This window comes from Aythya fuligula, chromosome Z (assembly GCF_009819795.1).
Source record: "Aythya fuligula isolate bAytFul2 chromosome Z, bAytFul2.pri, whole genome shotgun sequence".
In the NCBI taxonomy this organism is placed as follows: Eukaryota; Metazoa; Chordata; class Aves; order Anseriformes; family Anatidae; genus Aythya; species Aythya fuligula.
In genome coordinates, this window is record NC_045593.1 from 36,697,549 (window position 1) to 36,711,142 (window position 13,594).

Here is a 13,594-nt window from a genome sequence, read left to right on the forward strand (position 1 = left end):
CTAGTGCTTTTGTTTAAAATTAATAAAATATATCCCACTGAGTGAAGAAATATTGAGGATAGTAAAATATAAGCTTTCCTACAACTGAGCTTAGCCATCAAGCTGCTCATGACTTTAACACATGTTTCTGTTATGATAGTCTCACTCACTCCTGTAGATACACACAAACAGAGAAAACCACAGTGAGAAGATCAGAAACAGCATGCACACATCAAACCATGCTCTTTAAGAGAGAGATTGCTCCAGGGAATTAAACCCATTGACTGCTGCTAGCCAGTCACTTGGTAGCTTTAACAATTTTTCCCTGCTTCTCCTGACAGGGAGACATGCATCACAGCAGCCCCTCTAGGAGAAGAGTCTCAGTATTTGAGAATATGCTGGAAGAGCTGTAGGCAAATCCATTTGTTTCTGAACAGAGACTCTCTGCAATAGAAACTCTTACCTTCCAATGCAGTAGCTACTCAAAGGCTGCTTCATTTTTCATTGGCAACAAACACAATAATGTTGGTAAAAGGGATTTGCTGTCATAAAATAAAATAAAATAAAATAAAATAAAATAAAATAAAATAAAATAAAATAAAATAAAATATCCAGGCAGTACTGTATAGTATTTCAGAAGCACCAATTATTGTCAGATAAGTGGGGCTGCCCTTTTCCTTCTCTAAAAGGCAATAATGGCTTTCCTGCAGCATAGACCAGTTAGAGTCCTCTGTGCTTTTCGGTGTAAATATAGTCATTAGTGTAAGCAAAGACATGAAACACAAAATCATTCCCACTCTCCCCAGACTTCTTTTGCCTAAAGTGCTTATATTGAGTAGAAAGATGAGGTGGTACACTGTTCTGTTCAGTGTACACTGCTTGTGTTGAGAAAGCAATTGGTATGCCATAACCCTTTTATAATTGCTTGGATTTAGAGCTGTGAATAAAGACCAACAAATTACAGGTTATAAACTAATAAGAAATTATAGAAGAAGTTATAGTATACCAGTATAACAACTATATCTAGTATAGTTGTTATTACTTTCCCAGTAAATTTTTGCATTCTTATTTTCTAGATAGATATTCTCTACCAAGGCAGAAAAAAATTCTTACTTTTATTATTTGTTATTTTTTTCAATTAAATTGATCTGTAAAACAGCTTAGAGAGAAATGAGATTTCAGCAGGAGAGACTAATCTAAAGCTGTCTTCACTCATGCCGTATCACATTTTCACATTTCAGGACACAAAAGATTTGAATCAGTGAGGTCTGCCTGAGTCATTGCTTGAAATTTAGATGAACTGCTCTGTGTAAACATGAATAAGTCCAGATACATCTCTTTCTTGTTTCACATGTCTACATGAATCTTTGTGTTCACCCATCAAAGGATTTTATATATGTATGAGCTACAGTCAGTTTGGGGATGGGAGGATTTTGCCCTGTGAACTTTGGTTGTGGGAGAAGTCAACAGGAGGCCGATTATATATACACAAGTCTTAAAACCATCTTTATCCCTGATGCATGCCGCCCTGTCCAGAAATAAATATAAGGCCAAGTGTATCACAAAAGAAGAGACTAGTCTAACTGAAAACCAAGGAATTCATTAATACAGAGCGAATTCTTAGTGTACTGCCTCAGCAACATCCTTCTTGAATTAATTCCCATGACCCACCCTGAAAAGCAGCCTAATTACTGCTATTATCTTTCCTCTAATTAATGATTTAATACATTCTAATAAAACTATTTCTCCTTTTTACTCTCTCTCAAAACATGGTTCCATCACAGATTAATACTTTTCCCCCATCTAATTCAGATTTTCACTTAGTTGCCTCTCTGTGTAGGAGATTTTGTATATAACTTCACAAATACATGCGGAAGGATTACAGTTTTGCAATCCTTCATGATGACATGCATTTTGAATAGCTAATAATGAAACAGTTTACTGGTAAACTTGTTTTAAGGCATAATCTGGAGCTGGTGGGGAGGCTAACTAGATGATGAAATAGGTCCACTGTCTTAATTGTTGGTTTCCATTTAATAAATGATTTGATGTGCTTAATATGATTCAGTACCAAACAGTATCTGAATTAAAGTCCTCTGGGTATGTGGATGGGGGAGCTGTAAACACACAGAGAGCCAGAGGGAGAGGTTAACACTCCCTGTTCCTTCCTATTCTGTTGGATGGTTCAAACTACTTCTGGAAAAGAGGCAGGATTGTTCTGATCTTTCATTCGTGGCCATCCTGCTTTCAGTTAATTGTCAGTCAATGCAACATGTGATCAGTGACCCACCTCTGAGCAGAGAGTGGGAAGAGCAACTAACTATTCCAGCACTCTTGGAGGAACATCTGAGCCATGCTCCATGTAGGAGTGTCACTTAGAGAGAGTAAGTTAAACAGCAGCAAATATGCCTAACTAGGAATAGATTAATATGTCTGGAAGAGAGTAGAAAAATGTCCAATGGGTAAGGAAATAGATATGTAGCTAGAAATCTGGGGGCTGAGCAACACCAAAAAGCAGAAGGAGGAGAAAAAAAAATACAATGGGATGTATGGAAATATTAATAAAACATGGAAAAGAAACGAGAAGCTACATTATAGCTAATTTAGGAGGGAAATCTGCATCACCACCATTTTATTTTCTTCTTTTTACCTAGTCTATCTTTCTGTTATTTCAAATTATAATGCCCTACTTTCTTATTAATTTGTTTATATTTGCCAGATTTGGAAACCAAGACTCTCCAGGGTGTGAAGGGTGAAAATAACCTTAGTTCCACAGGTTTCTTCATTGTGGACAATTCTAGCATCGACTTCCAGAAGTTTCCTGACAAGGAGATACTGAGGATATCTGGGCCACTCACTGCAGACTTCACTGTTAAGGTGAGGCTCATCAACCAAATATACTTCATAAAGCAGCAATATAAAATGACACAAGGTCACTACCAACATGGAGTAGGAAGATGAGAAACAATTTTTGAGAGCTTAATTTGCCAATATGCATTTACCACGAAGTCTAGTCCAGGTTAGTTCTTGAACTTTACATTAAATTCCTTATAGTTAAATATCTGATGAAGGCTTCACTGGATACTCCTCAAAAGAGACAGTGTATGAAGATAAAAGCATATGCAATGAATTCTGCACAGAGTAAAGTTGAACTCATTACAAGAATATGGAGATTACTTTATGTACTCTTTGCAGCTTGCTTAGTTTGTGACGAAAAGAAAGTAAGTCAATCTCTTTGGTCCATAATTTGTGAAATTTATGACAGTGTAATTACACAGAAGACTGTAGGAGTGAAGAATGAAGTCCCCAAGCTCCAAAATAAGAGGGATGACTCTTGTTGAGAAGTCATGGTGTCATTCTGAAGATCTGCTTTGTGTTGCACTGGCAATCAGAGTTAGATTGTTTCCTCCCATTAGACCATTTCTATTCTTCCAGGTAATATGAAACACATTGCTGGAAGCAACGGACACATTCTGTAGGAAAGCACACGTACAAAAATGAGCTTTTGGGAATTACAATAAAATAAATCCTTTTCCAGTAGGTCCAAGGAACCTGAAGGATTTCAGCTGTAAAATTGTAAAACCTGTATCACGTCCAGACTACATAAATTTTTCACCTTGGGCCCCAGAGGCAGATGACATTTGCCTTAACCTAGAGAAGATGGAAACTATAAGCTTGAAGAGTAAACTGGAAAATTAAGTAGGTAATGGGATTGGGTTTAACTGGACAGGCCTGGAATGGGTTAACTTTGGTAGCAGAGCCCTGTGGACTGCCCTCTAGCCCTCTTGGTATGACAGCAGCACAAAAATCAAGCAGAAGTTATCAAAACTGGTTTACAGAGAGAAGCCTGACCTGAAGAACGCATCCCTTCTGTGTTTGCAGATCATATTCAATATGCTTCATTGAAACAGATGCTGGTCAACTCAAAATGTCTAAAACACTGTATTACAGATTATATCCAGATGATGAAAATTAGAATGAAGTAAACAGTACTGCTTACTTTACATTATATATACCAGCTACAGATTTAAGGCAGCCTGTCTAGTTATAACATACCTGTTGTGGACATGGGCGTGTACACCAATGTCCTTGAAATGATAATGGGAAGGACAGAAGGGTTGGACTGTGATCCTAGTATTTACACTGTTCTCTTGATAAGGGGGAAAATAGCTTTATCCCTTCGAACATACATTTCCTTCTCTACCAAAACAAGGTAAAGTACATTACTGAAAAGCCAGATGAAAGGCTTCATTGTGGTGCTAGCAAGCTTCCCTTACACAGCAGTATGTCTTTGGTGTCAAGATTTACTTGCCTGGAAAACAGCAACTTTTATGCAAACAGATCCAGATGAATTTTTAGATGTATCAGAACTCAGAGGTAATGTAGGCTGGCTTCTCTCAAGTAGAGTTACTGCTGGGGTTAGGATTTTGGCCACTCGTCCAACAAGCGATAGCTAAGATAGAAGTCAAAATTGAATGTGGAGTTACATAGAACACTTGTGGTATCCAGACAACTCTAATCTCAGTTGTGATCTAGGACTGGCAGAAAATGCTGGTGAGAGAAATGTGTTTGATTATAATCCAGGTTAGTAAAAGAAAATAAGGCTGGGGCTCAGCCTAGACTTCCTGGGATCTGCAGGGGCATGCAGAAAATTGTGCGTGTGCAGGCAGCCAGCTGGCAGATGCTGATGGGTCCTGTCAGGCTAGGGCCAGGACTGGATTAAATAATCTCTTTTGAACCAAGAGCATGGAGTGATTTACCCTGTGGAATGGAATAAGAAATTACTTCAGTGTTGCCTTTGGGGCTAACACTGAAAAATGCAAATTTTCTCTAGCAACAAGAAATTACTTTTTTGTTTGTAGTTGGTTTATTGCTGAATTTTAGAGATACTGAGGTTGAAGACAGTGAGGTTCATCTGTGTCCTTTAGTTCTGACATGCTGACAAAGGTTTCCAAAGAAGGTTGTGCCTCATAGCTAGAAGAAGGCTGCATGGGACACAGGAAGTGACAAAGGATCTAGTCCTGCAAGCCGTGGTGGTGGTTAGGATGGTGCTCTTGTAAGTAGATGAGCTCGAGTTAAGACTCTACACACAGAAATAATAAGAGTTAAAATTTATTTGTAACTGAATCAAGTTTTGTGTCATCAGCGGCAAATGATCAAAGCACTTCGCTGCATCTAGGAGAGCTTATTGGAATATGGTCCTTTCATCATAAAGCTATACTACCTCTTGAGATATGTGACTTGCCTGAGGTCACTTCTGTAGAGTGACGGTTCGACCTAACAGGAAGCAATTCTATAATGTACTCCGCCTCACTAGCTTTTATCAACTTAAGTTTTCATTCAGAAGTCTGTGTTTTATTTTGTTTGTTTGTTTGTTTTGGAATAGCCATAAAAATGACATATTGCAGTATCTTTATTTCTGTTTTTTCTCCAGGTATGAGAAATGTGGCAAAATTTATGGGAAGCCATATAGTAATCTTCTGAAAATAATGTATAGATTCTGTTTCATACTCACCTTTGTTTCCTGTTCAATAAAAATGATTTCTTTGAATAGCTCTTAGAACATGATTATTCTCCTAAACTGCATATTGCACCTAATATATAAATTCCACATAAAAGACATTGGAACTTTAATACTAGGTCAAACAAAAAGTCTGCTTCACTCAGGTTTCTGTTTCAGAGAAGGACTGGTTCCATCTACTGATGGAAAGAGTGCAAAGAATAGTAAGTGCCATATTAAAAATTAATATAATATATGCACTATGGATTAAAATAGCATGCTCAAAGTTGCATTATCTTAATCTTGGAGCATGTCTTTGGTGCTGCAGAGGTCTTTCCATAGATGAGGGGGGTGTTATAAGTAGTATGCACAGAAGAAATGCAGCAGTGCTGGTTCTAGTATGTTTAGAATTGCCCTTGGTGCTGTGGAATAACTTGGTCTTCCTTGTTTAAGAAGCTTCTGCTTCTGTTGTATGTAGTAGTGGATTCTGTATGGATTATTGCATCTGACAGCAGCAGTAGATGAGACAATAGACTTCATTGCTGCCAGCCATCCTAGCCAATTAATTGCACTGTTTTTCTGCCTGTTTCTTTCTTATGGAAGGGGTTGAGAAAAGACATAAACCTTGAAAGCTTTCTGCTTCAGTTTTATGAGAGATTTAGTCTAAAGACTTTTTAATAGTCATCCTACTCACATAAAGGAACACAGCTTTATCTAAGGTTGGAGCATCGTGAGCAAGTTTGTTTCAGAGATGATTTCCATAGTCTATAGTAAACTGGTGATAATGTAATTTCACTGTGATTTCTCTGGATGATTTAGAGGCTGGATTGAGAAGCAGCAGAGGGAGCTGTCTTGCATTTAAAAATACCCCCAAAAAGCATCTGACTCAACACAGGACTGTCATGATCAAGGGACATGAATCCAGAAATGGACAGTACACATTCCCTGGATTTCAAAGGCAAAGGTCCCTTTAGCACTCCAGGGGAATTAAAAGACAAGCTCAAAAGAATCATGATACAGTACTGCATTACTGTGTTACACAGTAAACTTGAAAACCTTCGGCATCTCTGTGTGTTATATGTTATTTGAAACAAATTTATATAATTATTTTCCCTTGCTCCTTTTTCTGCTTCATAAACAAAATATGAACAGCAACAAATCTCTTGCACATCCTCATTCTTTTTCAATGTAAGATGTTGCTACATAACAACTGGAATATTAAAGTGCTTTAAGTACATAAAACAGTATACAAAAACTTTGCTTTTACTGACATGAAAGCACAAAATTACATATGCCACAGAAGGATAGTTCTCCACATCCTCATTGCCAGTTTCTTTGTATGTTACTTAGAAGACTTCAACAGTGAACTTAGCACTGATAAATTAAACCTACTGATTTGTGAGTTGGCACTTGCAGAAAGTATTTGTAATAATAATGTGGAAAAATCTATTAGAACTTTCTTAATAACCAAGTTGGTCTGGAGTTTGATCATAATATACTAAATCAAATTTCATAAGACAAAAGATAGCATGCAATAATAATTCCCTTTCCCTGTCTTTCAATTTGTGACTCAAACACACACAAGAAATAAATGATATCATTTCTATCTATCAAATCATCTATCTATCATATCACCTATCAAATGATATCATATCTCCCTCAACACAACAGTTTCATTAGATGTGAATGTACTACTGAATATGCTTATCATGATTTAACCCTACAATTAACATTGATAATTGCATGGTTATCCCTCCTTGTTATAAACTGCTGCTTAAATTTCGCAACCACCAAAGCAGACTTAGTGCAGTTTTGTAGGCCAGTCTGTTGTATTCTTCAGCAAACATAAACAAATGCTTCAGGCACATGTAGCCAAAATCAAACATGGGAGAGTTGGGTTTGGTGGTTGTTTTTGTGGGGTGGATTTTTTTTTATTTATTTTTTGGCATCTTTATTTTGAACCAATTGAATTTAAGGGCTATAGAAAACGCTTAGCACAATATAATGAAGAAATAAGTTTCAAGGTCACAGGACAGGTCAGAATGATTCAGAAACATTATGCTGTTTCTGAATTCACAAATTCACTGTTAGCTGGAGGACTTCAGCACTGGCCTTTCTCATAGCTAGCATAGTGTTGCAAATACTGCAAGGGTCAAAAATTTCACTATACTACAGATCTGAGTATTTCAATGTGTAGAAGTTGGCTCTCTGCAGCAAAAATTTCTTAAAGCATATAGTTATCAAGTCTTACTTTGAGTCTTGCAAAGCTCAGGCTGATGTTTTGTCCTGGGTCAAGATCTTAGCTTTAGCAAATTGTCACACAAAATAAAATAAAATAAAAATATTTTTGCTGTATGGAATCACCATATATTGTTCTTCTGCTGCTTACAGTACTCCTTAAAATAATATACGATACTGTGCCTGTTTCTTTCATTTTTTTGTTTTGTATCATTTTAGATAATGGCTTAGGTTCGTTATAATTCTTTCCCACCTACATGTACATGTATGTTGTTATCATGGCTGTATGAGTGACTTCCACTTTGGGCTGGGAAAGATGTATATCTGCCTTTTCTCTGTGTCAAAACAGACAGATAATTCTGCAGACACACAGGAATAGACTGCAGGGGGAGGAATTCTTCTGTCTTCCTAATTTTTTTATGTGAACCCTTTTTCATCCCGATCCTTTTATAGTAGGCTCTGTGTGAGCTTTTAGTTGGTTCTTCATGATTCACTGAAGACCCTACTGCTGAGTATATCTTCTGAGTTATAAGAATCACTGATGATCTAAAAAACAAAGAGTAAGAGCAAAATTCTCCCCAGTGAACTTTTTTTCTGCACATTCAGATCAGAGACCTCCTTCCAGCACAACAGAATATTTTCCCCAGGAGTACATAAGGTTTTCACAAGCCCAGAAAGGCCCTTCTGAAGTGTGTGATTAATGCACCATCCCCACATAAGGAATTAGATATCCTGTCTCTGACACACAGACTCAAAACGATATTAATCCATACAAAAGACCTCCCATTTTCTGAAGAAACTGTATTGCTACAGCTGTATTTTTTTTAGTTTGGGGAGTTTATGTCACTGTTTACTCAAATTAGAAAAGGTCAGCCTTAGTCTCAGTGGGCCAGATTTCTTTCAGCCTTACATATCGTGCAATATTTTCATCTTCTTCCTTCTCTTCAAGATGTACTTAGATTTGTAATCATATTTCTGTCCATCTGCAGAGGGAAACAAAACAAACAACCTAGGATACACTGTACAGTTCAATTTGTCATATTTTTGCTTCTGTTTCACAGTGTAGTCTTTGATGATGTCTCTCAGCTTTCGGAAAGAGTGAAAATGATGGACAGACTGAAAAACTGTGTTTCCAAAACAGGGAAACTGGTTGAAAATCCAGGAAAAAAGGCGGTATTAAAAGTTGTCTGAAAAAAAAAAAAAAAAAAAGAACAGGGAGAAGTGCTGAGAGCAGGAGTGCTGAATTGGGGAAGGATCCATATTTTCTGCTAATGATTTGTCAGTTTTCAGTCCTGCATTTTCATCATGTCAGTGATGAAGAGATGTCCAAGCAACACATCAAACCCTAGGACAAATTATCAACTGGGAGAGGTTTTAGCAGCATTACTGTTCATTCCCATACATCTGTTCAAGAGCATAGAGGTAGAAGCAAGGGCTGCACTGGAGAGATTTTGGCGTCAAAGTACAAGAGGAGCTGCTTTCGCACACACAAATCTTTTCTTATTTTATTCTGTGCACCTCCAATCTGGTTTACAAAGGAAATCCATTTGGTACACAAGGTACTGTAGGCATTGAGAAGCTCAGATGGTTTAGAAGTTGCCAGTACTTGCAGACTTGGGAGACAATTTTTTGAGCAAGCTCTTGGCTCCAGCCAAAAGTCCACACCTGTGACTGAAAGGACCATTTGTGAAGCCAAAATAAAGTAAGCAGAAGGACTGTCTTATAATAATGACAGTGCCACAAAGAAGAATTAAAAAGAGACCTCACCTCAGAAACAAAAAAAAAATCTGGAATTAGAATTTTTATACTTTCCTATTTCTCACACCACAGCCTCTCATTTTTATCCTCGGTATCTAATATACATGGTTTCAGAAGGTATTTGGGGAACATTAAGGATCTAAAACCCATGCCAGTGTGGCAGGGAGAGCCAGTAGATAGTGGTAGGTGATATTCTGATGGAACAAAAATCAGTCCATATCCCCCCATATTTGATAGCACTTACCTCTTCTTTATTTCAGAATGTTGCCTCAGAGGGTCAGAAATGCCTCTATTGACCATGCCTGGGCAATTTATTTGTATTTTGTGGCAAAGATTTTCCTACCAGTTTATGCTCTGCTTTATGCATCTCACTTTCCTATGGCAATTTATTTGTATTTTGTGGCAAAGATTTTCCTACCAGTTTATGCTCTGCTTTATGCATCTCACTTTCCTATGGCAAAGTTCCTCTGGTATTTATGTAGCTGCAAGATGCTTCATAGCTGCAAGATGCATATGTCAGAATAATTCTACTTGATACTAATATCAAGTTCACTCTTTGTTGTTACATCTTTTTCAGATCCGCTATGCTGGTGTTGCTGACAGTTCAGTCCAGTTTATCTTCTACCAGCCTATCATTCACCGATGGAGAGAAACTGATTTTTTCCCTTGTTCAGCATCCTGTGGAGGAGGTAACAATTTACCATTGTCTTCCAGAAACAGTTATTTGCATGCAAGATCTTTTCCAGCTTCTGAGATGAGATTTAGACCCTTAAAATATGTAAAAATCTGTGAATAAATGTAGTTATACCTAAAGAGGGGAGGGATGTAGTAACAATGGTAGTAGCTTTTGCATTTTTTTAGCGTCATACTAGCTCTGTACTTTATACATATGGATATCCATGTGACTGCATGTCATGGTACAGCTGTCAAACATGGCTCGTGGGATTTGGGCCCACTTTGAAATCACAGGATATGTCCTTTCTCCATTTCCACCCATCCCCACTAGCAGCAATTTTTCTCTTATCTGAAACTTAATGCAAGAATCTCAGCTCCCAAGAAATTTCAGCTTTTTGTTTTTCTTTTTGCTTTAGGCTTCTGAGTTTATGTTTGACAATACTGATTATCCTCAGTTTCTCTCTACACATGGTAGTAGGGAAAGACAATTGTTCAATGTCTGCTAGATTGTGCTAGCATTTTCAGGGTATCTGGAGAAGATACCATCTAATAGGATGCATGCAAGTTTTTGCATTACTTTAACATATTCTATGACAAGTCAGTAGAGTTCTGGAACTACAGAAGTCATCAGTGTTAGTGACTACTCATACCAACATAAATTCCAGTAAGAGCAATAAGATCAGCAACAAGGTGAAAGACAAACTGCAGTTTTCAGTAGATGGTAATAATCCATGATGATATTGCTATGTGTAAGTTTTGTATGATGATTTTTCCTAGGAAGTTATGCAAATATACTATTTTACTTTCTGGTTATATTTTTCTATTTCTTGTTCTGACAATACTAATTAAATTTGATACAAGGGGAATAAATTATTGCACAAAAGAAGTGTAACACTCCCTTTCCTCTTGGAGAATTGGGATCCTTCTGGAAATAAGAGATTGTGTCTTACTCTTGTGATGTTCTATGAAGAAGACAAAGAAAGAAGTGAAAGAAGGAAAAAGATTCTCTCTGGACCAGAGAGAAAAGCAAGACAAACATTTGCAGGTTAGGTATTTGAAGTGTAAGAGATGTAGACCCCCCACCACACAGAAGCAGAGCTTCTGATATCTAATGATGTGTCCCATGTAGGACTGCAAATTCTCTGGACATTCTCTGTTGTGTTTTGTTTGTGGTGTTTTTTTTTGTTTGTTTCAGAAGTGACCTTAGAAAAGTTATTCCTCATGTGTACTTAATAATTTTTTTTTCTTCCTGAGTCATGTAATTTACCTGTAATTCCATCGGGTCAGGACCATTTTTTACGGCATTTTTGTGCAGTTTAGCAAATGTTACTGCAATGTGGGTGTTAAGTAGTATCAACAGCTACGTGAATTCTTGATTACATTGTCCTATGGACCTACAGTTTGCTAAGGATTCTGCTCTAGAATCTAAAGATTCTACTTTTGTCAACTGTCAGTGTATATACAGGTTTTAAGCAAGCTGATCACATTTAGTCATGCATTCTAGAGCTGGTGGTGATTCCCTCTTGAAAGACTCAGAGTGCATGAAGTTGTTCTGTAAATAAAGTTGTTTTCAATCTGATCTGTAAAACTGTAGCTGTTTTGTCCAAAATCACTGATATTTTCAGTTAGGTTTATACATAACCAAAACTTACATACATTTCAGACAGAGACAGAAAAAGCACTGCATCACATATTATTTCTTCCACTGCATATTGCAGGTTATCAACTGACTTCTGCTGAATGCTTTGATCTGAGAAGCAACCGGGTAGTAGCAGATCAATACTGTCACTATTACCCTGAAAATATCAAGCCAAAGCCAAAACTTCAGGAGTGTAATTTGGATCCTTGTCCTGCAAGGTCAGTCAGCTCTAATTAAGAGCCCAGTTTTAAAGATGTACAATACAATAGGAAAATATTTTATTGCTACTGTTTACTGTGTAATTCAGCCTACAGCGTACTTCAAGACTTCAGCGTACATCCTGAGGTTGTGCTGTTTAGAAAAATATCTTTGTTTAGCACTTGCACTTTGCTATGACTAGTTTGAAATTGGTTGTTTCTTCCCTACAGATTGCTTTTTCCTTCTTTAAGCATTATAAAGTGTCAGGAAACAAATTGACCATCATCAACATGACTCTTAAGTGTTAGCAAGATGGAGTTTAAATGTTGCTGGAAAATGTCTGTCATTACAATGAGAAACTTTTTTTTGTTTGGTTGTTTCTTTGATTATTTTTTCATTTTCTGCTTGATAAAAGGCATACTTGCAGTCATGGCAGCTTGTAAAACAGTAACACAGGAATTTGCTATAATTTGGGCTTGTACACAAGACCTCTCTCTGCTCCCCTGTCAAACATTTTCATCAGAAGATTAATAGTAAAAATATTAAGATCATGGAGTCAGATTTCCCAGTTATAAGAGGAGGAACAAAACCACAAAAAGGACCAGTCCTTTGTTTCACTGACTGACTCCCCTGAACTTCAGTAGAAGTCAGTCTGTAACCACAAGCATTTATTTGTGTAATCTAAACCTCTTGGTCCTCTTGTGTGGCTTTGCTAAAAGACAGCTGAGGGCAGCCCAAGAAGAATGCACATAGGGATACCCTAAAGCCATTTACTAATGTGTTCCTTTGCCTCTAGAGTAGTTTTGCACCAAGTTTGAACAAGAGAGTTCAATCAAGTGTTACCTGTTACCTGAAAAGTTACTGTGGCCCATCACATTACTCGAGGTTGCTACAGGAGAGAGGGAGAAAAGAAAAAGAATAATTAAAAAAAAAAAAAAAAAAAAAAAAAGCTGTCCTAGCCAAAGAAGAGGGATGTTTTAAGGGACCTCTGGGACTGTACCCGACTAAGAAGAGTTTTTTGCCAGACTAGGTATAATGGCATTACCAGAGAACAAACCTGTCCAAGCTCAAAGTGGTTTTTAATTCTTCTGTAGTTCATTAAATTTCTTTGACTTTTCACAACTGAAGATAACATATCTTCATCATTGAAGATACATTTAACCAAAGTATATGGAAATTTATACTTCTCTCTGGTAAATGCATTTTTAAAGGCAGCTCTGTTTGCAAACAATCAAAGGCAGAAATGTTAACATACAGTTCAAAATCTGGAGTGAAAATCTCCCAGAATTAAGAAGTGGAAATATCAAATCTCAGAATCTGATATCATTTCAGCAGTATTGTGCATTCTTTAACTTACATATTTTATCATGCATTTCATTAGAATGCCTTAAGGATATAATATTAAGAATGAGCTTTACTAAGGCTTTGTGGAAAGTATTTCCTGTTGAGCATGTACTCAGAAAAGATTTTTCAACATAGGGATTGCTTTCCTACAGTGCAACCAGGCTATTTTTTTCATTAACAATGTTTTGTCAAATTCAATATCTGGCTTCTTTTGTTCTAGTGCATTCCACAAAGAACACATATTTCATTGCTCAGGCTATTTA

At 37.0% G+C, this 13,594-nt stretch overlaps 1 protein-coding gene across 3 annotated transcripts in view; it reads left to right on the plus strand.

Moving 5' to 3' along the window:
• ADAMTSL1 (ADAMTS like 1) overlaps positions 1-13,594 on the plus strand; it is a 194,545-nt gene that overhangs the window by 69,435 nt on the left and 111,516 nt on the right. For all 3 annotated transcript variants that reach the window (XM_032206478.1, XM_032206480.1, XM_032206481.1), the window contains 3 exons: positions 2,699-2,856; positions 10,053-10,164; positions 11,869-12,007. In XM_032206478.1, the coding sequence (XP_032062369.1) occupies positions 2,699-2,856; positions 10,053-10,164; positions 11,869-12,007 (409 nt within the window). The remainder of the gene's footprint in view (positions 1-2,698; positions 2,857-10,052; positions 10,165-11,868; positions 12,008-13,594) is intronic.